A 26138-nucleotide genomic window follows, 5' to 3' on the forward strand; every position below is an offset into this window, starting at 1 on the left:
AAAAAGAAAAACCCTTTCAATTTAAAAAAAAAGTACCATATCTTGATTAAAAATAGAACAACTTTTTGTGTATTATTATTTTGTATAATTATGGGAAACAAACCTAATGGCTAACACTTCCAACTAATGAAAGTATTGGAAATTTTCTAAGTAAAAAACTTCTACTTGAAAGATTCTTTAGAGAAAAGAAAAGGATTCTTTCCTTAGCCTTATTATTCTTAGTGTGGAGTGGAGTGACAATGTCACATCATGTCCTTAGAGGTAGCACTTATTTTTGGTCATCATTTCTTGTAAAAGAGCAATATCATAAGTTGCTAAAGTTGGAGCATTAGGGCTCAATGTATTCATAATTTAAGTTTCATCTATACTATAGTTTCATTATAACAAAATATTTGGACTCTTTAAAATGTTAAGTGGATATAGCACATCTCTATCAAGATATCCAAAAGGGCAAAGAAGTAATTTAAGAAAAAAATATGTACCGATCCCGAGCTGAGAGTTACAGTTAGTACGTATTTGAGTTTGGAAAAAAGGTTGCAGAATTGAATTTTAGAGTGACTGGTTGTTACTGTACGATTGTCTGCCGAACTATAGTATGAGATGAAGGGAACAAAGAAATTTTTGAAAGAAAAAAAAATCATGGTATGAAGGGGTGAGAAAGAAAGAAATTCTTAAGAAAAAAGAAACGTGGTGTACCGGGTTGCGAGAAAAAAAAAATATATAATTGTGAATTTATTAAAAATATTACTATTTTGACCAAATTCTTTCGGAAGAAAAAATAAATTAAAAGATAAATTTCAATATTTAAAAATTGGTACACCAAAGAATTCTCGAAAAACATACAAGTCCACATAACATGACTTGAACCTTCCAGTGTCCATTTGGACATATAGTTGCTATTTTCGATCATTGATTGTGCAAGTGCATTGTACAGATCTTTATTCTGTTTCGACACTTTCTTACCTCCTAAATATAAATTCGTCTTTTGTGGGGTATTTTTAAATAATTCATATCAGGTCCGATAATCGAGTTCATTTAATATATCACCATCTCTAAACTTATTTATTTATTAAAAGAAAAGTTGGCTTATTTGGTAGATTTTGGTAATAAATGATGATTATTGGGAATTTTTGATCTTTTAATTATAGTGAGAATGTCATGACCAAAGAATTTCCACCAACACCAACCATTATTAGTGATTAATTTTGTGTAACATGAAATTGACATGCCATGCTTCCCTTTCTTCTATGATCTATCCACAACAGCTGTACAATAGCTTTATCCGGATCTGCAATAATCAATAATAAATTAATCGATGGTAAATATGAATTTTTATTTAATTTTTTTATTAATATCAATAAATTTAGTAATTTTTAATTAGATTAAAATAAATATTAAGTACTAAATTAATTTTTAAAATTATAGAAAATATACGTATAATTATACCAAACTTAGATCTAGTAATTTTATACCGATAGATGTAAATATATTAACTAAAGTCGTTATCATCTCAAGACTAACAATAGCAGCTACTAGCAACTCATGATACTCGCAATAATGGAGAGGAAAATGACTTGTGTACGAAAAAATAATAATAATTTTGCGCGTCTTATTAGTACTATAATAAGCGTTATTTCATTATAATCACGAAACCATGTACTTTTGAAGCTGTCTAATGACAAGGAAAGATTGACAACTTTACGCCGAACTCTACATCTGGTCACTGTAGATGAAGAAAGAAAGATGTAATGAGACAATGATAAAGCAAAATTGTATTTTTCGTCCTGAAATTCAGACATGCACGTGTTTTTGTTCATGCTCGTCAGTTGGTACAATTTAGGTCATTCATCTTTCGTTATTTTAATTGTAGTATATTTATTTTTTAGTGTGTGGAAAATAATATGAGATAAATTAAATTAGAGTAAGAAATTCTGAAACTTATTGTCAAGTCATTGACCAGGAGACTTGTCATTTTCGAGTATTTAGTATTAATTCATATTGAATATAAACGAACAATTAATTATATTAGTGTAAAGTGTTAAGGGTCTCTCGTTTAACGAGGTATTTTTTTTTAAACAAAAAAACATAAGATTATTATGTTCTACGTTAGAATGTCTAATTGGAATGAGCAAATTTCTTTCGTGTCACGTATAGAATTAATTATTGTTATTAAAATATGATTCTTATCATTATTAAATTTATAAAAATTTTAGTATAAAATTAAAATTTTATTAGTTTATATCTACAACTGGCGATAATTTTTATTACATAAATTAATAATTTTTTCAATAGTATTATTTTTCTAAATGTGGCTAAAGGTTGGGCCGAAACGGTGGAATCTAACAAAATTTGGCAGGCTTGGGTTGAACCATAACGGCCGAAAAGAAACTTCTGTGGGCCGGGCCGTGAAACAAAGTCGACCCGTCCTCATAATAATTATTTAGAATTAAAAATTGTAGATTTTGGAAATAATTGAGTAAAACTTTTAATAAAAAAATTGAGTGGATAATTTGTTACTTAAATGTTGAATATTGGATGTTATTTTAAATTCTTGAATGAAATTTAAAATCTACATTGACACTTAATATCATATTTTTAATTTTTTCAAAAATGGAACAAGTCGAGTTTTGAGTCATCATGTTGACCTGAGTAAATTTGGTGAGATGAACATTTTCAACGTGATGAAAATCAGCTCTCTGTGAATATTTTTGAATCGTGTCATGCCCACTTCAATCGAACCCAAAAATTACCAAATCGAATATGATCACCTTTCGCAAAGTTTCACATTAAAAAAAGAAAAAAATAAAGGAAAAAACACCTATTAGACCATCACATGAAATGAACAAAAAAAAAACTAGAAACCATAATTAGTACAATGTAGAAAAAACTCTTAATTGTACTGAAACAATTTGTACTTAAACTGCAAATCTTGTCTCCACCACTGATGAATCCCATGGGCTTCCTTAAAACTCTGAGAAGGGCTCAAGTTGATACTCAAATAAGCACAAGGAATGAGATGTCCTGCCTCACAATCCTTTCCTCTAACAATGCTCCCTACAGAGTGTTTTGTGGCAAGCCTTCCAATTTTCCCCGCACCCATTGACTCCATCTTCTCCCTATGCTCGAAATAGCCAACGTACTCCGAACAAATGGGGTCCGATGGATTGACAAACAAATAAGGAATCCACGTGGACAAAACAACGAACGTGTCCTCTTCCTTAGCGCTCTTCCCACCGCCGGTGGCAACAGCCAGGCCGGCAGTCAGGACACTGCTTGCAAACCTAAGGCCGTGCCTCAACTTCTCGTTTGCTATTTTCTCGATGGGGAGAGAGGCGAACGGAGGATTGAAGAGGTAGGTTTCAAGATTCATCTTTGTGTGCTTAACCATGTCACGTCCTATGAGCAATGCAATGGACGCTCCCAGGGAATGCCCGGCTAGCCAAACGTTCTGGGGGCCGGCCCTGTGAGCTATCTCTCGAACAGATTCTAATCCTATTTGATAACGGGTGCTGTTGTTGAGATTATGGAGCATGAAATGGAGATTGAGCTTGAAGTCCTGCTCCCGATTGCCAGGCTTCTTGATGGTGCCCCGGAAGGCAATGACATACTGGGGAGGCCTCTGGCCTGAATAGCTGTGGTATGAATACGAGGAGTTGAACTCATAAATAGCGCCAAAGTAAGAGAGATCCTGGTTGTCCACAAGTATATGGTTTAATTTGAAATCGAACAATTGCCACCATGGTGGAGCCAATGCTTGAGAGCCGGCCCGGTTCTGCTGCCTGTCCCGTTCCATCGTGTAGACTCCCTGCACGAGGCTGGCAGCAACCGACCGTCTATGGTGCGAGTTGTTCCTATATATGAATACATGAACATATGTAAGATTGTCCTTCATATCGCCATAATAGATGAGTTTTTGCTTGCAAGAAATCAAAGTTGAATCTTGGAATGTGATCATCTTACCAATCAATAGATGTAAGAAATGTTGGACCCGTGAGGCTGAAAATTTCCTTCTCTGAGGCCATCATTCCTTGGTTTCTGTCTCAATTGTATGTGAATCCCATTTCAGAGAATAAACACACAATGTTAGAGACCATATACATACATATACATGTATATATATGCACACACGCAAAAATAGAAAAAAAAAGTTTATCTTCAAGAAATCCCAACTGTCCTAATTGTCTGGTCGATATACATGTAAGAATAGACATTGACCAACGGAACCTAAACTCATTCGTCTCGTCTCGTCTCAACGTTAGCCATCATCGAGCAATTAAAACATTGTCAGCCATCGTCAAGCAAGTAAAACATCGTGGAATACATATATATGATCACAACAAAAAATCAAGAACTTGAATTTTAGCCCATCATCAAAACCAAAGAATTTGCAGAGTTCATGCAAATTAAATGCTTCATTACCTTAAAGATGAAGAACTTCCTCCGGGGAGAGAATTCTTGATGTTATAATTCGTCATCAATTACTTCTCATTGCAAGTAAAAGATTGTGTGATATGTATATACATAATTTAGACTTTCAGCCAAGAATTAAAATCTAAGTTGGACGATGGAGAACATTAGTTTTATTCACGTAGAGTGGAGCACACAAAGTCAACGGAAGTTGAAGTTTTAAATACAGCATAAAAAAATATGTGAAAGTTGCAATAAATTATGATTTCCAACGTTAAGTATTCCTGTCATTTGATGGGCTGTATATCAAGAATGAAAACAAAGTCAACAAATAGGTAGAAACTTCCTAGAACATCAAATTAGAGTTTTTCAGAGCAAAATTCAATAGGACAATCAATTGAAAATATTGATTTGCTCTTTTAAAATCATACTATGAAATTGGGGTTCTTAACTTCGCCCCTTAATTTTTTTTTTTTATAAATTTGTATTTGATTCAGATCATGATTTAAATTCTGTATCGATAATACACAATCAAAGGTTGTTAGGTTTAGTCCGTAGTGCTGGCATTCTACTTTTAAGGGTACTATAGGAATGTAGTAAAAGGTTCTTGTACTTCGTACATGTTTATTGGGCTATTTACTCGACTATTTTCTAATTGAACTATTTTAAAATATTTTATAAATTCATACATTTTAATTTAAAAATTAGCTATCGTGACATGTTTTTTTATTGCATATAATAAATAATATTTTATATCTTATAATATATATTATGAATAATATATATATATATATAAATCAACACATTATATGTATTATCCAAAAAAAAAAGAAAGAAAGAAAGAAAGACAGAAAGCAACAAAGAAAAAAGAATTTAGGGGTATTATATATCAGCATAATAATAAATAGGTGTCACAATGTCATAATCATCGTTTGTAAGAGAAAAAGACCTTCTTTTATATATTAACTAGCCTCTGTGTCGCGTTGTTCCTGCATACATATAGTAAATAATCTTTCATGCTTTAAAATATATTATAAATAAGAGTAAACTATATAAACCAATACATTATATTAATCAAAAGGAAGAAAGAAAATTTATCAATTAATATAAATTTTAAAAAATTAAATATGTTAGTTATTTTATAATAAAGGCCATGTGACAACGCAAAAAATTAGTGCGGTGGTGTGATTAACCACCCTTTAACCAATTTCCGTTAAACATATTCTTGAATATTTCAAAATTTCTTAAATCATTATACAAGAATTAAAATAAAATTGTAATGTTATCCAATAAAAACTTTATTATTATTCATATCAAAATTTGAAAAATTAAAAAAAATTATAGAAATATATTTAGATCAATGGGTTTTAAACTTTTAATAATTTTTTTTTTCATTTTTTAGATAATTTTAAAATTAAAAAAAATTAAATTCTTTGACTCTAAATTTGAATTATATTTTATATTTTAAAAATGTTTTAATGTAAAATTATTTGAAATATTTTTTCAAAGACTTATCTCAAATTTAAATCCACAAAAGATTATTAGAATTAATTGGTGCCAAGAAACATCAAAATTATGTACTACTATAATTTGAAGTAACCTCAGGGTCCTTTCTGCAATTTCTCTAAAAGCTAAGGGCTTCTAGAATATTCGTAACTCTTCTAAGTCTCACCTTATACTTTCCAAAACCCCCACAACTGAAGTCGCTCAAAAACCCTTACATTCGGGATTCAGTTCAATTTTTTATCAATCTCTAATGGCGATACTCTCCGATTACGAAGAAGAAGAACAGAAGGCAACGTCATCGGCGGCGCCGGAGAGGAAGCCGTTTAATGCCACTCTTCATCCGTCGGATCCGTTAGGATTTCTAGAGAAGGTGTTTGAATTTGTTGCGAAGGAGAGCGATCTGTTCAAGAGCGATTCGCTGGTGAAGGATGTGAATGCGGTGGTGAGAATGGTGAAGGATAAAGTGGAGGCGGAGGAGAAGAAGAGGAAAGAAGTGAAATTTGAAGGGAATGGTAAGGCAGAGAAGAAAATTAAGGAGGAGGTGCAGGCGGCGCCGCCAGTTAAGGAGGAAGAGGTGAAGAAGAATGCGGTTAAGGATGAGAAAGAAAGTGAGAGTAAAGTGGAGGAGGAGGAGAAGAATGGACGTCGAGGTACTTTTTCCGCTGGAGCAAAATTTCTTGTTTGCTTAATTTTTACTTTTCAGTTTACACTCTGATACACCAGTTAGATTATTTATTGAATTCCAGTGAAGCTTTTTATTAGTCGTATTCCAGTATTTGGCGATACTATTTGATTGAGTTCTAGGTTACACGTTGTTGTTTGGGGACGGGTACGACAATCGAAGTTGAAGTGAAGTTTGAGATGGTATCCGAAGTTCAACTGTGTGCTGCTTTGTGAAATTGCAAATATCAGAAAAACAAAAGGATGTCTTAGTGATTTTGTTCATATCTTTTAATATTGGTTCTCCATGTGATACCGCATTCATTTTCTTTCAATATTTTTCAACTATAGCAAAATCATCAGATCCTTAGATTCTGCATGGCACAAGTACTAACATCCATTTCCAATTCTAGCATCATATACTACTTCACGGGATATTCAATTTTGATATATTCTTCACATTGTCACTGTTCTATTTGTTGCTACCTGGATAATGCTTACTTATCTCTGTGCAGTTCCGAACAAAAGCAATGGCCTTGATATGGATACATACTCTTGGGGTCAATCATTACAAGAAGTTAACATCACTATTCCTGTTCCTCCTGGAACAAAGTCAAGATTTATTGCATGCGAAATAAAGAAGAATCATCTCAAAGTTGGGCTCAAGGGTCAGCAACCGGTTATTGATGTAACTTAACCTGCCTCTCTGTATATTTAATTGTGCCATTGTACTATTTTTTTTCTTTTGCGTTCAAGTATTCAGTTAATGTTCATGTACTTGCACAATCATCAAACACTGCTGTTGTTGTTCAAGTACTGAGTGTTTTTTTCCCCTCTTATATATACTTGTAGGGGGAGCTTTTCCAGCCTGTTAAAGTTGAAGACTGTTTTTGGAGTTTAGGTTTGCACTACTTAGCCAATTAAAAATGTTTACTTGAATCCATGAACTGATACCCATAATAAATTTATATTCCTGCAGAGGACCAGAGATCAGTCTCCATTCTCCTTACAAAACAAAATCAGATGGAGTGGTGGAAGTATTTGGTGAAGGGTGAGCCGGAGATTGACACGCAAAAGGTAGAACCTGAAAACAGTAAATTGTCGGATCTGGATCCTGAGACACGATCTACTGTGGAAAAGATGATGGTATGTTTTTAATTCCGCATCTGCTTTATTGGCCCATTTAATCTAAGAATACGTTTATTCAGCATAAGAGGTTGCTTCTTGGTGTCTTTACCAAAGTTCTTCAGCTACAACGTATTGAAGTTGGCTATCTATCTTTGGGCCTGCTTTTACAATATTATGTCCCAAACACAAGTTAAAAGCTTCAAGGCATCTGACTCACTAATTTTGGTTTTACCTGAACATCATCTTCTCATATATGGACTCTGGTACTTTGAATATCTGTACATCGGGACAACTTCTATTGGACATCAAAGGTGTCAAGACATCTGTTTACAATGTGTTGAAACTCACGTCAAAATTTTGGTTTTATGTTGGTGGGGCATAGGGACCCAGAAGAATCAACTTACTTCATAACATCCAAGTTTCAGTTGTTTGCCAATTTGGTCATTGGTCCATGCATCTAGGTGGTTCAAAACTGATACTTCAATCATTTGAGTAGGTTTTGAATCACAGTCGTATATGCTGTTGAAGATGGTAGTCCATTGTGACTACCATCTGATCATTTGAGAGTCTTTTGTCATCCATTCTTCACTGCATTTTGCTCTGAACTTTTTGTTCGGTGGCCTTTGGATACTTTCTGTACTTTGGAGCTGTGGCAGGTTCCTGCCTATGTGCCACTGCTTGGTTTATCACTCAGTCCTTTTATTTGTTGTCCCGCTCTTGTTTAAGAATAAATGTTATCTTGGTCTCATACAATGCCTTCATCAGTTTGACCAAAGACAAAAACAAATGGGCCTTCCGACCAGTGATGAGACGCAGAAGCAGGAGATATTGAAGAAGTTCATGGCTGAGGTAAACACCGAATGATCAATGACCATCGCCGCCCCCAAATTTGCCCACCCCTTTATTTCTCTCAAGTGGTCCACTCATCAAACATTATTGATTTTGCAGCATCCTGAGATGGATTTTTCAAGGGCGAAGATCAACTAGAAAATCGGCCTTCAAATTATTTAATAGAATATACGTTGGGTGGGCAGGGGAAAATTGGACAGTAATTGCTCTTGTTAATTTTTGCTCGCATTCTGTGGTCATCATTTTGAGGTACTCCGTCCCCGGGGATTCGGAGGTCTGTGAGCCAGGATTGGATTTAGTACTCCGAGAATGATTGGCAAAGAAACAAACCGTGGCCTTTTGAAATCGCTGCATTTCTGGTTTAAAACGAGAGTGACATTTCTCTATAGTCTAGTGTTTATCGAGCTTATGGTATCGACTCATACTAATTCTATCGTACTGAATTTCACAGAATATATTGGAATTGGAATTTTGATTTTGGAGGTATGTTGAGGTAAGAATTATCTAGAAATGTTTTATAAGTTCCCATGTTTATAATAAGGTAAGGCTATACAAATATAATTCGGAGATAGACTAAGATCCCAAACATTTTTAAACGCCAAGTGTAGGAAAATTTACCATTAATATGATTAGAAAATCAAGGCAGTGCAGCAAAATTAAAAAACAAATCAGTACTTCATTTGTGTTTGGGTTCATAATTGTTCGTAAGTTGTGAGGTATTTGAATTTCTTTATTCCATTGGGATGGGTGTCTAAAGGCCCAGTGGGTTCTCTATGTGTAGGATCTAACAAGAATTACTCCCTTCTTTTTTTTGCCCCCCCATGTATTCCAACATTCCATAAATCACTAGGAAATGACAAAAAAATGATTTTCAAAGTTGCTTTCCCTAAAAAGGGGCGTGGGACCCTACTGGTATTGCCATATTGTCCACTTGCATCGTGGAACTTAGCTCAAAAATGGGTTTAGCCAGATGGAGATTCTTTTGTTACTTTTCTATTTTTTCTTTTATTTATTAATACAATAAATTAAAAAACCTTTACCAGACATCGAAATATGCTCTTAGAATCATAAGTTACTAACAACTATATTTATTGATTCACATTGAAGAAAATCAAATTCACAATCATCACAATGTAGAGGAATTGAGCAAATAAGCATAGTGAAATGGATTGAGTAAGCAAGCATATTCGTTTTTTTCATTGATTATTGAGAAGACGAGTGAACAGATGTATCAGGTTTAGAGTTGAAATGATATTTTCTTTATGGTCCAACTGCTCAGGTATCCTTCATTTTGTTGGCTTAGTTGGGATGATGATGGGGGTTTGCTCTTTAATTCAAGGTCCTTTTCCCACGATATTTGTGCGTTAATTTGGAATTTTGATATTTTGAAGATAATTTGGTTCTTTTTAATCAAGTATTTTTATATAAAATCGCACTATGGACAAATTTTAATTTGTGAAATTGATAACACTCAACATATAGATTAAAGGTAAGTTTGGCTCATTTTTAAAGTAATTTTATTTAGTTTGTTTCGAGTTGAGTATAGTTGTAAATAAAGAATCAGTAGAGATGGCGCAAATTGTGATTTCAAAAGTTCTTTTCTAAAAAGTATAATTTCATATATTTAGAAAGGGTTTAAGTGTAATTAACTTTAAAAGATGAAATTGGAAGAATCCTCAATCCTCAATTGACATTCATATTTAAGATATGGTTTGAAATTTCTCAAATTAATATTTTGATAAATTTGGATAAATTGTATTTAAAAGAATTTGAAATCTTTCAAATGCATGTTAGGATAAGAACTGTTGCAGAATAAATTCTATTTGAAATAGAGTTTGTAGTTCTCATATACGTTGGGATAAGAACTGCTCTTGAAATAGAGTTGAGTACACCTAAAATTATGCCACATAGCAATGACCAAACAACACAAATGTTAGTACAAGTGATTGCATCACAACTACCCAACAACACAAATGTTAGTACAAGTGATTGCATCACAACTACCCTTGCCCTATACTTCTTTCAATAAATTTTTTTAGAGAATCACTAAAAATTTCATAATTTGAGGTGTCTAAACAAACGGATTTCTCTGATAGTTTTTAACCAAAGCAAGAAAAGCATATTTCATGGGTCTATACAACAATTAGAGCAAGGTCTTGCATCGGTAACGTTTGTATGGGTGATCTTTAAGGTGATAAAAAGAATATATCTGTGATTCAAAAATTTGCAGACGAGCTTGATATGTTTGTATAGAGGGGCAAATAATCTTGTAGACGGGGTTGATTTGAATATATGGATCTACATACTTTCGCTTCATTACATTAACTCGATCCGCACATATATTTGTTTTTACTAGTTTAATTTTATTCCGTTGTTTTCCAATAATATGAGTTGATGAAGTTATATGCCCACAATTGTCATTCTCAACTAGTTAGGTGCCACTCTTGAATTTCCTCTCACCCAAAAATTTGCAAAACAGTGCCAAGTGGTTTTGGCCTTCTTAGGGCAACAAATGGGACCCACAAACAATAACTCCAAACTCTTTAGCATATGTTAAGAAAATGTTTTGTACAGACGACATCTGTTGTTAGCAATATATACGATTGTAATATATCTTATATTTTTTAAAATAAAAAAAGTATATGATCATGACCCCTTTATACAGTGCATAAAGTACTTGGTTCGGTATAAAAGGTAATATTATATATTTTGCCCTGTAAATATAAGTTGTTAGTATTTTTGGTCCTATAATTTACTCAGTTTACATATTTAGTTTTTTTTTAATGAATAAATTACAATGACCTTCCTTGAGATTTGTCATAATTATGAATATCCCATTTTTGTTTGAAAAATTACAAATATCTTCCTAATGTTTGATGAAATTATTTAATCATTGGATGGAGGTATGAAATTGTCAATTTTACCCTTATTATATTTATTTTAAAAGAATTCAAAAGTTATAAAGAAATCGAACGGGATGGATGGAAAAATTTTAGATATTATAAAAAAAAATCCACTTAGTCTATAAAAAGATTTAAAAAAATTCTAACAAAATAAATAAAATTATAATTTTTAATCCACAATGGTATTTTGATCAGTTCACTATAAAAAATGGATGAAAACCTAACAATTGGACTAATTGTTAGACCACCGTTAAAATTAAGGGGTATTTGATAATTTTTCAAACAACAAAGAGACGTTCATAATTATGCCAAGCCTCATGGGAAATCGTTATAATTTATCATTTTTCTTAATTTACGAATTTAGTCCTAAACATCTCATATTTAAACTTTTTTTTAAAAAAAATTTTAGGTCAGTTGACAATTTTGATACCAACAACCTTTAATCTTACATAAATAAATTAAATTTTTGTGTTGATTTTATTAACAATAATTAATAATAATTACTTACTAATATTAGTTCATAACAACAACTCTTGCAGCCAAAATGAATTGATTTCAATCATCACACCCACAGACACACACACCTCATTGTGAAAACTTGGAAATAAATCAAGAATGACTGCAAAAGACAAACAAATTTTAGTGGGATGGCCAACTTACAAAATAATATTGTGACTGCATTCACTTCATCACTATATACTAACACAATTTTTGTCCCTTTCTTTCTTCCTCTTTTTCTTCAAACACACACACACACACACACTTGGTTTGTTTTTATTGTTGTTGGTTTGAAGTTCCCATTTAAGTTGATAAAGTGATCAAAATGAGCACGGCACAATGTAGGGCTTCCATCCTATCATGTCTCTTCATCTTTCATTCATCAATATTACAAATATATATTATATACATACATATATGTTGTATGTATTGTAAGTGCGTGTATATATATATAATACGAGACGTAATATCATTTTATAATGAAAAATTTAGATACAACATACCACTGATTGATTGAGTTTTTCAAGATTTTAGTTCAAAATTCAATAATGTTTTTTTTGAATTTATTATTTTATGAGAGCGATTATATGTCGTTGAATAGCTAGTGATATATATTATTTATTAGGACGTCAAAATCAATAATGGAAAAGTATAACAAGAACTTGCCACGTGCTTGTTCTTTATTGTATAAAACAAAATTTTTCATGATGATTAAAGACAATATATGCCACGTGCCAAAAGGGTTCGTAATAATTTAATTGTTAGTGTTTATATATATATATATATATATATATATATATTCTTCTCATTATTTCATATTATTTTTTCTATTGTAATTTCCCATTGTGGAAAATTTAAGGTTGGTAAGTAGTGTCCCATGACCCATGTCGAAATGCAGATCATTTTAATCATCAAAAGTGGACACATACACACACCCCACTTCTACTAAACAAAAAAAAAAAAAAAGCAAAGAAGTAGACTTTTTTAGAAATTCGACCTCCTTTTTGCTATTAATTATAACAAAATTTGAACAGCTTTAATTTCGATAAAGAAGTATTTATAAATTAAAATAATTACAAATATCTCATCTTAGTTTTAAAAATTATAAATATTTCTCTGATTCTTCTAGCACTCGTCTAACAATAAATCCATTCTGTTAGATTTTCATCCAATTTTGTGATAAATTACCCAAAATACTCTTTCATATTATAAATTATATTTTTTATAATTTTGTAAAATACTTTATGAACTAATATTTTTAATTAATTATTTATTACCCACTCTCAAATTTTTATTTATATTTTTTTTAAGAAAAATTCAGGAAGTATAAAATTATAATTTTTGTCTTATCATTAAGTACTGCACATTATTTTTTATTTAAAAAAATATTTATATTTTTTTTAAATAATTAAAATTATTTATAATTATATCAAATCCCAACGTAATTTACGACGTACAGCCCAACCCCAAAGTCCATATTCCGAGATGTATATTATTTTCATATTGTAAACAATTTGACCATAAGTGGAAGGGATCACTTAATTAGTGGGATCTTTTCTTCCTCCAATGAGCAATAATGCCAATTTTTTGTTGATATTACTTACTATTTAAAGATTCAAAGAACAAGTTATTTAATTGGTCATTTTTTTTGTTTCTTTTTTCAACTCATATTATTCTTATATTCTTTTTCTTTAAAATTATGCTTTTCGATAAACGTCAACCAATTTAGTTGTTTAATACCCAAATTTCATCGGGTGATGTTCATATTTGAGTTGTAATACGTCGACATCTCAACAGATTAAAAATTCTTGAATTTAGAAACTAATTAAATTTAGAATTAAAGGTCGAGTTAATTATATGAAAACTTTTGTGTAATTTATAATATATTTTTGGACAACATAAAGAAATATTTTCATGGATTGTTATGATTATTCCTATGACCAAATGAAAATAATTGTGACTAATTAATCTTTAGTGAGGAAAAAAAGTTAGAATTTGATAGGCAAAAATTTTGGACTTGACAACTGATGAATCTTTACCAATTAAGCGTGCTACATAAGATACGCTTTTAGTTGATTGAAGAATTTGTCACTTTATTAATTAGCAAAAGGTTGTCTGTTAAAAGAAGTTTATTCCTCGAGTGTCTGGACTTCCAGTAATTGCAAGTTGGTCCTCCTTTAATTTGCTCTGTAAAGCTGGAGAAAAGGACATATTATATATATATATATGTATATAAATCTATATTATTATAAACAATATATTTTGTCATGGCGACTTTTCAATACTTAAATTTTATCTTTTAATTCATTTATTTCTTCGACGGAAACTTTGATCAGAATAGGAATAATCTCATAATCGTAATTTTTTTTTCTTTCAACCCACTACTCCACGTTTTTCTCCCACCTTACTTCTTCATGTTTTTTTTTTTACTACTCACATATTTTTAATAAATACACAATTATAATTTATTTTTCTCTCTCGCATCATCCCATGTTTCTTTCTTCTCACAGTCTTCTTTTTTTCTCATTTCCTCACAATGCAATTGTTTCTTCACTATAATTATCGTGACAAGTCGTCTCTATAAGCATATAATAAATAATATTTTATATTAAAATGCATTATAAATAAAAAAATATATATATAAACCCATATATCACATTAAAAAAAATAATTTAAAAGTATTATTAACCTAACAATAAAATTAATATTGTGATACCATAAAGGATCGTTTTTATGTTAGTACAGATATAAGTGCAAGGCAATTTGCATCGTACTGCAATGGGGCTCAATGCATGGAGAATAAATAATTCAGCCCAACTGGACGACAGAATCTCTCTCTCTCAAATAATGTATATTTTAGAATTTAATTAGGGTGAAATAATTAGAAAAAATGTGGCTTTTATTATGATTAATCACCATAAATAAAACTAAAAAATGGTGGCAATTAGTAATTAACCACGCTGTACAATGATTATTAACCGTTATTTTTTGCAGATAAGGCCAAAATATAGCATCAACTAAAAATTATGACAAGGGTTTCGACTGTAATTAAAATCATGACGAATATTGATTAATTATATCAAATTTTAAATTTTTGTATTTATTTTTCATGATAAATAGTATTGGTTAATCATGACTTTAAAATTGTAGTAATTTTTAGTATAAGGAATAACCCAATTTATTTGCATTGACAAAAAAAATTTGCATGATTCATTTATATGAGGTTAGGTCTATATACGAAGATATAAAAATTTCTATATAAATATAAAATTATGGTTACCAAAAACTCATATAAATTTATTTTTGTAAGAATGTAAAATTCTTTAATTTGACAAGGAAAAAGGTCGGAAAGAAAAAAAATATATCATCTACATAAGTAATAATTTTATATCAAACAACATACAAACATAAATAATAGATCATAAATTATTACAAAAATAGTCAAATATTCAACTGAAATTCAAATTTAAGACCTCTAAAAACTCTTGCAACGATTTTATTATTGAAGCAAGACCCCGTTGGTTGTATTATAAATCTTGTAAATTTAATCATTTTAAATAAATATAACAAAAAAGTTTAAATGATGTTTAATATTTCTAGTAGATGTATGTATAATAATCCAAAAATTTGTATAAATAAATCATATGTTATGGGATGTGAATGTAATTATTTTTAAATTATAATTAATATAATAGTTGTGATTTTGGAGAAATTTCACCAGCCATCACTTAAACTTATTTATCGGCCAATCAATTATTTTCTTAATTTATTAATTTTATCAATAATTTTTATTTATGTACATAAAAAAATAATTTATTTTATTAATTCTAATTTTTTAAAAAAATATATAATAAAAACTAAAATTATAGGTGCTCATGGAGTGTGTTTTTTGGCTGGGGTTTAATGCAAGGATTGTGAATGAAAGGGATTGAACCTAAAAGATGTTATCAAGTTGTCCCAAAAGAAGCCAAATGAGACCAATTATTACAACCTTACTATTATATATATATATATATAAATACAATTTATCCTCTATAAAAAAATAAAATAACAATTTTACTCCCATATGTTATTAAAAACAGAGTCGAATACCCCCCTTGACCCAGTGGTGCATTACACACGCCCAACATACATCTCGGTATATTTTTTAACTAATAAAATATTATTTTATTTATATATTTATTTTAATGTAAAATATTAATTTCTATATATTTATATAAATACAATTCAATATATTAATATTATATATTAGTATATAACAATTATATATATATATATATAAATAGTCCCTTTCTTCTTCATCCTCAAATTGCCGGTCCGCGGTGGTCGCTGTCCTGCAGCCACCATCTCCCTCGCTCTTGTCGTCACCGAACCCAGCCCCCTTCCGTCGTGCTGCTGCCATTATTGGACGCGTGTCGTGTTTTTGTTGGCCATCATATGTCCTTTTCAATTCATACACAAAACCATTTGGAAGTACAAGTTATTTAATTGGAAGTACAAGTTATCATACATAAAAAATAATTATGAACAAAAAATTTATTCAAAAAAGATCAACGTAATAAATAATTTTATGCTTAGGTGTTAACAAATTTGCAAAATATATATAAAAAGAATTTGCATGAATTTCAATTAACATATTTTCATTATGCATTGCAAAATTCAAAGAATATACTCAACTTGGATTTATTATAGTTATTTAGTCTTTTTTTCTTTTTTAAATAATTAGGAATTGTTTAGCGATTTCTTTTTTTATAGTTATAAAAAGCAATATTATCGGAATGCGTTAAAGACTACATGAGTTTTTTTTAATTTTACATCTCGTCAGTGTAATATTCCATCTACTTCACTTAGATTCCATTAAAATAAAACGATTAGGGACTACAGTGATATATGTTTAAAAGACGAAGAACTATTATGGAGTATTCGAAGAACGACGGATTAAAATGGGATGGCAAGTAAAGATGAGTTGTAATGAAGAGATTTGGCCTAATTAATTTTACTAATTTTCAGTCAAGAACTTTAGGATAAAAATGGTAAAAAATAAATGTAATATTTTTCTATCCACAATTAAAAATATAAATATATACAATATTTTATAAGTGTGAAAACTAGAATCTTTGAGCATAAATGTCACTTAGAGGGTGGCTAATTTTGTTTTAATATTATATAAATCCATGAATATTACAATGTTGATTTTTTAGATGAATTTTTTTTAATGGGTCAGTCCCATCATTCCAATGATTATTAATAGATCAAAATACATTTAATTAACAATTTATAATAAAAAAAAATATTTTTTTCTATTTTTTTGCACACATTCTAAGCGTCGTTCCTAACTCAAGCGCGTGTAATACACTGATCACTTTTCTCAAAGTCATAATAAGTAATTTGGTGTCTTCATGTGAATATTATGAAATTCAACACTATAATATAAATTAAAAAATATTAAATAATTAGGGATGATAAGAAAAAAGGAGACATTGCATGGTGTAGTATATGATTTGATGACCCCTTTTGAATTTTGTCCTTTTTGTATTTTCCTCTTTACTTAAACATGTCCCTTTCACTTGCCCATAGTAAAGAAATTAGTGCACCTACTTGAAAAAATAATATATATTTAAATCTTCACCCTCAATCTTCAATTACATGGTGCTTTGGTTGCCACTTTTGAGGTATTTTTGGATTTTAATTTTGTGTAAAATCAACCACAGTTATTAAACAGTTGATCACTGTGATTTAATAGTTAAAGTTTAATTATGTTATACTTATGATGTGGGTTCGAGTTCTTGTCAATAGGGTTATATGTACGTTTTGATCTGTGTGTTGACACCATATGGTTATACTTCGATTGTTGGTGATAATAAGTCAGATATAAGAATACTGCTTTTAAACAGGCCTTGATTTTTTATGATTGCAGTAACCCATATAAACACAATCCTCTCTAACGGGCCTTAGTTTTTTGCAGCAGTAAGTGAAGACACCAACTGACACATATAATGCAAGTGCGATATTTTTTGACAGGTTTATGGGATGTCACTTCTACTTGTTAGTTGAATTTAAAAGACTATATCTTTATAATTTTTTAATAATATTTATTTTCTATGAGGTACTTAGAGTAAGATTTTATCCTCTAAAAGAACGTAAATCTCTTTATATATATATATATATTCAGACCCTAAAAAATGTTATAATTATCTAAAACTTCAAATTACAACCACAATTAAATTTATTAATGATGGAGTTTACTACTAAATTTTAATTCTTTTTACTAGGACTAATCCTACACTATGAATTTTACTCTAAAAAAACCCATAAAATTTTAGATAAAAATGGAAAAAATTATTTTTTTAAAATTATGTAAATCACTCTTTAAAAATAATTATTAAATTAAAAAGATAGTGTGCGTGTCTATGCATATATAAAAGAATAACAGTGGTAAATTTGGCGCATAAATTTGTTTTTACCGTCGCAAAATTCCCTGTCCTGAATGAAGACTCCAAACCCAAGAAGCCACCAAAATCAGATTCCTTCTTCAACTCTCTCTCTCTCTCTCTCTCTCTCTTCATTACGGCTGTTGCTGTAGCTGCTCTGCTGCTTCTCTGTGTTTTTTTCCGCTCTCTCTGATGCCTATAAAAAAACCTCTCCTCCATTAAAGCACTAGTGCTTATATCTGTACATACACTTACATACAGAATTCTCTCCCTCTCTCTCTCTCTCTCAGTCTCTTGAAGTTATATATTGAGAAATACAAGAAGTGAAGTAAATGTATGCAGAAACAGGGCTAATGTTCCCCTACTTCCAGAGCTTCCCTCAAGAAGTTCAGCAGTTTGATGACTTTTTCTGCTCCCACAAGCCCAATGCTTCATTGGTAAACAATCTCTTCGTTCTTGATCACGATTTCTGTGTTTTGGTCAAAACCTTAACACAAACTAACCTTTTTCGTCTGTCTTTGTAGGGATTCTTTTTTAATATTTGCGTCTTCTGTTCTTCATTTTCTTTTCTGTGAAGTTCCTTTTTTTGTCCCCCATTTTTCTATTTTTTGGGGCGGTGGATTTGGTTTTTTCAAGTTCAGGTTTTACGTTTGTGGGGGTTGTTCAATTACTGTTTGATTGTTCAAGAAATTTGGAGGAAAGTTTAATGGGCAAATGTTTTCATTGTTCAAGAATCTTGTCTGATTTTCTCACCTGAATTTCACTTCTGAAATTTGATTTCCAGACATTTAAATTAACGTTTTAACCGCTGCAAAAATTTGACTTATAGTTGAACATCAAAATGGAAAAGCTGATTTCTTTGTTCCAATGATCCCATTTTCCTTTAATGTTCTGTTTTTTTATAGGGATCGAAGAGATCTTTAAATAGAAAGCACTTCGAATTTTTCTATTTATGGAAGAAAAAGAGAACACAAAACATTGAAAAAAGAAAAAAAAGAGTATCATACTCATCACTTCCGTGTTCTTTACTCACTTATCTCTTTTCTTCGCCCAATACAAAGAGATAAATTTTTCCACCTAGTTATATTTCCTTTTCCCAACAACTCCTTTCTAGTGATGCTTTTGATCTTCTGATGTCAACTTGTTGAGGACTTTCACTTTTCCACTTGAGTTATGCTGATTAAAGATGAAGTAAGGATTGAGAGAAAATCTAAAGCTAAAAGATACCCTTTAATGGCTTTGTTATTCCAAAGGGTTCTTGTTTTTCAGTGGGATTTCTGTTTCTGTGTAACTTTGTTGCTAATCTTAAAAGGGTTAATTTAAATTTCCCTTATTTTCATGTGCTTGAGGTGAAAATGGCAGCTTCAGAGCATTGGCCTCTTAGCTAAGAGCAGTATGTATGAGTCATGGAAAATTTATGCCTGATTTTTGAGGAATTAGCAACTTAGACTTCTAAGATGTATAACTTTTTTTTGTTTCAAGTAAATTCTTGGGAAAATATTGCGGTTATAGTAAACAATTGGCTAATCTTATGCGTGTATCTGTCTCGTATTTGAGCCAATTTTTCACTCTGCATATTGAAATATTGGATATGAAGGTTCTGTTCATGTGATAGTTCTGTTTTGTGTTCATTGGCATCTTTAGACGTGTGAGGACAAGATGTGAAGATGTATAGATGTTGTACTTGATTGGGATTATTTCGTAGGACAGCAGTGTCATTGATAATCAGTACTTTCTGTTGAACATTGAGAAACATGATTTCTTATGTCATGGTAAACTTTTGTTTCTTAATTCCAATACAGGGCTTACCGAGCAGCCTCATTCAGACATCCCCTATATCCGAATACGACCTTGGGGGAGAAGGGGATCTCTTCAAGGCGCCTGAACTAGTTATAGGAGAACCCTTTACTGACCTCAACCCGATGGCTGCCATTTCTATGATTTCTTGTGGAGAAGATGTCATCTCACCCCAATCTTTGACCGTGTCTGATATCGAATCATCTATTGAGAGCGGACAAATTCTCAGTGAGGTTTTCTATGAGTGCAGGAAGGATCTTTTGGCAAAGGACGGGAACGAAACACCACTTTCTGACGTCCTTAGTATCAATATTCCTTCAGGAAAGATTGATGAGAACTTTATTGTTGAGGAGAACTCGCTCGCTGAGGGTCCGTTCCAGAAAAGTGTTAGTTCGAGTTGTTTAAGGTCAATGGACTCTTTGCATGAGACTCAGCTGAGGCCGAATTATCTTGATTTTCCCGTTCTGGACTTTGGAGCTGTTTATGGAATGAGACGAGCATTCAGCGAAGGAGACATAAAGGTCAACTTTACTTGCTCCCTTCTATCTAATTCACAGACTATATTTCCTTCATATAACATATATATGTATATCGTATGATAAACTTAAGGATAATACACTGGAACCCTTTCCTCTGAAGAGCAGGTGGCTAGAGTGGAATCAGGGTTCTTTTGTAATATGTTGAAGCCTCGGGCATGCATAAATTATCCCGAAACTTAATGGAGTGTAAAACCTAGAGAAACACGGCACAAAATGGATACTAAGACAAAACAAAACGTTGTACTATATCTTAACATCAAGCTTGAAACAAGCATGTATGACTTCTGTCAAACGGATATGTGCTCATTTAGCCATGCTCCCGACTGAGCCATATGCGTTTATTGGTTTGATGACAAGGTCGACGAGACTGTGAAATGTTTAGATGTTTCTGGATTCTTCGACAGGATAGGGCAGAGTCATTGATTCTGAGTTTTTATGACAGAGTCTTGGCAGCATCATGCAGTCCTCGATAGGGCAACCTAAACCTATGAGCAGCCGTGCTTCTGAAGACCGCAGGGAAAAGCTCTCCAGATACTGGAGTAAGAAGTCCAAGAGAAATTTTGGCAGAAAAATTAAGGTGAGTTTTGAATCTTTACTCAGTTTCCCCGTAACTACATATCCAGTACGAATTCTTACTAGACTGTCCGATTTCAGTATGCTTGCAGGAAGGCACTGGCCGACAGCCAGCCAAGAATCCGAGGGCGGTTTGCCAGGACTGAGGAACTAGAAAGTTGCAAGAAGCAATGAGTGTTTGTTTCTACAACTACAAGGATGTTGAGCTGTGGTTCTTAGAGCTAATCATGAGGTCAGGGAAAGGCAATCTCATGGTAATGTTAGTAACTGTGGTGTTAGTTGAAGCTTTGGTGGGATCTATTCTAGTTCGGACGGGTTCAGCAAAACCGAACTAATTTCATAGCAAGTGAACTACACTTATCGTGTAATTGGTGTGCAGCTGAAATAGTCAATAGCATGATAAGTGCAACAATATTTACAATGTGATTGGTAGAACCTCGTTTGGATTAGTATTTTTTTCCCATCTTAAAGCTTGATAGCTAGTTTGTTCGTAAAATGTAATAATCTGCATTGTAGATCAAATGCTCGTCTAGATTTGTACATATTGTTTGTTTCAATAAACCAAAATAGATTTGTGTAAGAAGTTTTATGGTACTATATATCTCAGCTGACCTGAGAGTTATGTTGGTAAGTATTCCTGAAAGCAACTTACGGTTTTGCTGTGTGTTTGGTCCAAACAAGATTATTTAAATTTTTATAATTAAAATAGTAAATAAATATTTTTATCAGGATTCGACATACAATCGAACTTGAATAGTTTAATATGTTTTATTTTCATTTTTAAAATTAATTAGTAATGCCGCAGCTTTAAATTTTAAAAATTAATAAAAATAGAAAGCATTCAAATAAAATTTGTTGAAGTAACAACTCAGTTCAAATAAATTTAATAAAATTAAAATGAAGAAAATTTGGTGGGCTTTTGTTGATTTAGGCCCACCTAATAGATCCAGTCCACTATTGATTATGTTCCGAGGGAAACGTGTTCCCTCTACTCACCACCACGTCGTCGTTTCCTTCACCGCATAAGACGGCGGCGCCACCTTCCCAGTTCAATCAAACCACTTTTTTTCTCTAGCGAGTTTTTTTCCATAAAAAATTTCCAGTTTTAAAGTTAATCTTCAGGAGAAGTAGGGAATGGCTAGCAGTCTGTACCGTCTATTATTATCTCCAATCGCCAGATCAGGGTTGTATAGCTCGGGGAATCGGCGATTCATCGTCACGAAGGTTCAGCTGTTGCAGAATCAGCAATCGGAAACGAAGGACTCGCCGGTTTTCGACGTTAAAGAGAAGGCCCACAACCAAGTCGGGGATCGAGAGAAAAGGGTTTCCAAAGATGAGGAAATTGACGGGAGCGATGAGTTTGTAAATAAGCAGACGGGTGAAGTCGGTGGCCCCCGCGGGCCGGAGCCCACTCGGTACGGCGATTGGGAGAAGAACGGTCGGTGCTATGATTTCTGAGCTTCCGATATTTCACGAATTATTCACTTTTCTTTTTTTTCTCTCAATCTGTTTTTATGGTTAAGAAATTAGAATAAATGGGGAAATCGCGATTGATTTAGGGTTAATTGGCTGTGATCCGATCATCTTTGCATGTTTGATCTTATCTATTACATTTTATCTCTAACCAACATGCAGTGATTGAACATGAAAAATGAAGAAAAAATTTAGAATATTTTCACAAAACAAACACTTGTTCACGCTGTTTCTTGGGAAAAGACCAAAGCTTCTTTCCTCTTTTTTTCTTTTTGGTGTGTGTGTGTGTGTTTGTGTTGAAATGATCAGTAAAGAAAACAAGAAGTCAGTGAGGGTTGAAATGATCATTATAATAATACTTGGCAATTTTCTGTGTATTATTTTGACCAAGTCCTTTGCTTGTGATATGGGTTGTGTTGAAGGAAGGGCCTTCACAAAATATGATCAAAGAAAAAAGGCATGTTTGTTGCCAATCAATTTTCTATTGAATCATTGAAGCGAATCGGTCGTGGCTTTGATTCAAGAAGTTGATTGGCCCAAGAGTCAAGTTACTGCATATCACCCCACCCCACCCCCAACCCCTGTTGCAGTTTAAGTTGAATTGTAAGGATCAAGAACGCAAATCAGACAATGAGTATAATCCATTCTCGTGCGACTAATTTGCATCGGAACAGTATTCCAATTCAACTGGAAGTATGTTATCTTCTTTCAACATAGAAATATAGGCTAATAGACTTCACAATTCAGAGTATGGTACCAAATTCAAAACTATTTGCATCACATTATCTTGTTTGATATAGAGTGACTGTCGTTTGATAGCAATATTTCACAAGACCTATAAAAAAACAGTAACAAAAACTGTCACACCCCTGCTCATCTATGGCTCCATGAGTTGACTTGCGAATTCAACTATATACAAATCCAAAAACCCCATCTTTTAAAATGCCCCAAATTCTTCAACCTTACATCACTACATCGCCAACTCAATGGACACTACCAAACTCATCATTGCTCTTTTCTTCATCTTCTTCTTCTACTTGCTCTTGAATTCTATCGTCGGAACAGCTTCAGCTTCAGCCTCCGAATTCTGTTCCAGCTCTCTCTGCGGTCGCACTGAACCCGTTATCCGATTCCCGTTTCGCCTCCCAGACCACCAGCCCGTCTCGTGCGGGTACCCAGGCTTTGACCTCTCCTGTGGCGCATTTAATCAAACACTTATCGAGCTCCCCAACTCAGGCAAGTTCACAGTCCAAGCCATAGAATACGGCAACCAAAACATATGGCTCAACGACCCCCAATATTGCCTTCCCAGACGCCTCCTCGAGTTGAACCTCTCCGGGTCGCCATTTAATGGTGTCTTCTTCCAAGATTTCACGCTTTTTAACTGCACGTTTGATTACAAAAGGTACAAGTTGGATCCCATAGGCTGTTTGAGTGGAGAGAATTACACAATTTTCGCTTCTTCCTCTGAAAGGGCTATCAGATTCTTGGCGTCCAAGTGTAGCTTGGTGGCGACGGTGGCGGTGCCGGTTCAGTGGGAGTTTTTCCAGCCGGTGACGACGTCGGATCTCAGCGACGATATCCGGCTCAGCTGGGGTTGGCCGCGCTGCCGGCGGTGTGAGGCCCGCGGCGGCCAGTGCGGGCTCGTCAGCGTAAATAGTAGCGTGATTGAGTGCAGAAATATTCGTCGGCATGGTAAAGTCCTCTTCCCTCCGTTCCCTCTCTAATTTCTATATCTTTTTCCAATTAATTCTTTTTCTTCTATGTTTATTTTAATTTACCAAATTAAACACCTAAAATACAAAATATACTTAACCACAACCAACTTTTTATTATTAAATTATTTTATTTACGTATTTAAATGTATCACATACCCCAACACATACCATCCTATACCGATTTGGTAACGTATGCGACCAATTTATAATTATATAATTTGTTAGATTATCGTTCTAAATATTAAACTACACGATTTTAATCACAATTGCACATAATTAAAATGGACATGCTACTTGGAACCGTGCAATGGACCCTTACAAGAGCAATCTTTTATGAAAAGGCAATTACTTCAGTTAGGAAAAGAGAATATTACGAGATCCTTTTACTTCAGTTAGGAAAAGAGAATATTACGAGATCCTTTTACTTTTAATTACCCGTTGCATTTCGAGTTATATAATAGGTCTAAAATAAAATAAATTGACAGAAAATAAGATTCTTTGACTTTTAATTGCCCGTTGTATTTCGAGTTATATAATAGGTCTAAAATGAAATAAATTGACAAAAAATATATATTTGATATGACGTAAAGTCAAATTACCGTGCAATGGACCCTTGCAAGAGCAATCTTTTATGAAAAGTCAATTACTTCAATTAGGAAAAAGAGAATATTACAAGATCCTTTGACTTTTAATTACCCGTTGCATTTCGAGTTATATAATAGGTCTAAAATGAAATAAATTGACAAAAAATATATATTTGATATGACGTAAAGTCAAATTGTATGAGGTATTATTCATTCAAGTTTTGATTAATCGTACTATAACATGAAATGGTTTAGTAACATTATGTTACATGAGGTATTGTTTGTACCAATGAAGTGTGTTTATAGAGTTTTCCGAACGTGTTACTAAATGAAACCATGAACTAACCTTCCAGGGCTGCCAAGAGGTGCTCGATACGCCATAATCGTCGGAGCAGGTTTCCCAGCATTCCTCTGCCTGCTGGGCTTCGTCTACTTCATTTGTGGCCGGGTGATATGCTGTAGCAGGTGGCGGCAGCGGCCCCTCATGGAATTCTCGGTGGTGGTGGCTCCACAGCCAACCATCACGACGGCAGGCCTCGACGGCCCAACTATCGAGACGTACCCGAAAACGATCCTAGGGGAGAGCTGTCGGCTGCCTACACCTGACCATAATATTTGCTCAATCTGTTTGTCTGAATATATGCCTAAAGAGACATTGAGAAGCATACCTGAGTGCCAGCACTGTTTCCATGCAGAATGTATAGATGAATGGCTGAGGATGAACCCTTCTTGTCCTGTTTGTAGGAATTCTCCTAAGTCCTCTCCTCTGACACAGGCTGCGTGATGCTTGTTTGAGACAGGAATTTAGAGGGTTTGGTTACGGTTTGTTCTTAACCACAATGTTGGAGGAAGACAAGAAAAGATTAACTGTGCTGTGCATGTAATTTTGATGATTTTCTCATTGGTAGTGCCTTTGATGAGGGAGTGTAGATAGAATGAAACATGTTGATGCTGTGCTATAATTAAGATGTAAATATGGACTTCTTTTCCTTTGATAAATGTTGACTTAATGGAGCTTTCTTGTGACTTAGAATCATGAGTTCTTTGTGTTCCTTGACTTGGAGTAATGGGT

The 26138-nt window shown here is 32.8% G+C and overlaps 4 protein-coding genes across 6 annotated transcripts; 3 read left to right on the forward strand and 1 right to left on the reverse strand.

The window, feature by feature from the left end:
* Nucleotides 1–2746: 2746 nt before the first annotated feature.
* Nucleotides 2747–4555, reverse strand: LOC105166919 (GDSL esterase/lipase At4g10955). The gene is made up of 3 exons (XM_011086440.3): nucleotides 4420–4555; nucleotides 3961–4035; nucleotides 2747–3851 (listed from the first exon to the last, which is right to left on the reverse strand). The coding sequence occupies exons 1-3, from the start codon at nucleotides 4473–4475 to the stop codon at nucleotides 2891–2893; spliced, it is 1092 nt and encodes a 363-aa protein (XP_011084742.2). The 5' UTR covers nucleotides 4476–4555; the 3' UTR covers nucleotides 2747–2890.
* Nucleotides 4556–6087: 1532 nt separating this feature from the next.
* On the forward strand, nucleotides 6088–9036 carry LOC105166743 (protein BOBBER 2). The gene is made up of 6 exons (XM_011086205.3): nucleotides 6088–6563; nucleotides 7089–7261; nucleotides 7426–7474; nucleotides 7553–7719; nucleotides 8467–8550; nucleotides 8650–9036. The coding sequence occupies exons 1-6, from the start codon at nucleotides 6164–6166 to the stop codon at nucleotides 8686–8688; spliced, it is 912 nt and encodes a 303-aa protein (XP_011084507.1). The 5' UTR covers nucleotides 6088–6163; the 3' UTR covers nucleotides 8689–9036.
* A 9451-nt stretch (nucleotides 9037–18487) lies between these two features.
* On the forward strand, nucleotides 18488–21874 carry LOC105166742 (uncharacterized). 3 transcript variants are annotated; one of them, XR_002287474.2, is made up of 4 exons: nucleotides 18488–18819; nucleotides 20185–20700; nucleotides 21123–21295; nucleotides 21373–21874. XR_002287474.2 is itself a non-coding variant. In XM_011086202.3 (4 exons), exons 1-4 carry the CDS (start codon nucleotides 18715–18717, stop codon nucleotides 21463–21465), a joined length of 849 nt encoding a protein of 282 aa, XP_011084504.1. In that variant the 5' UTR covers nucleotides 18494–18714; the 3' UTR covers nucleotides 21466–21874. The 3 variants fall into 3 exon arrangements, 2 of the variants coding, with proteins under 2 accessions (XP_011084504.1, XP_011084505.1); XM_011086202.3 differs by having other exon boundaries at nucleotides 18494–18819; nucleotides 21161–21295; XM_011086203.3 differs by lacking the exon at nucleotides 18488–18819 and adding an exon at nucleotides 19390–19573 and having other exon boundaries at nucleotides 21161–21295.
* A 1651-nt stretch (nucleotides 21875–23525) lies between these two features.
* LOC105166740 (putative RING-H2 finger protein ATL21A) lies at nucleotides 23526–26099 on the forward strand. The gene is made up of 2 exons (XM_011086199.3): nucleotides 23526–24459; nucleotides 25420–26099. The coding sequence occupies exons 1-2, from the start codon at nucleotides 23751–23753 to the stop codon at nucleotides 25848–25850; spliced, it is 1140 nt and encodes a 379-aa protein (XP_011084501.1). The 5' UTR covers nucleotides 23526–23750; the 3' UTR covers nucleotides 25851–26099.
* Nucleotides 26100–26138: the final 39 nt, after the last annotated feature.

The sequence above is a fragment of the Sesamum indicum genome, linkage group LG7 (genome assembly GCF_026168435.1).
Source record: "Sesamum indicum cultivar Baizhima isolate 11 linkage group LG7, ASM2616843v1, whole genome shotgun sequence".
In the NCBI taxonomy this organism is placed as follows: domain Eukaryota; kingdom Viridiplantae; phylum Streptophyta; class Magnoliopsida; order Lamiales; family Pedaliaceae; genus Sesamum; species Sesamum indicum.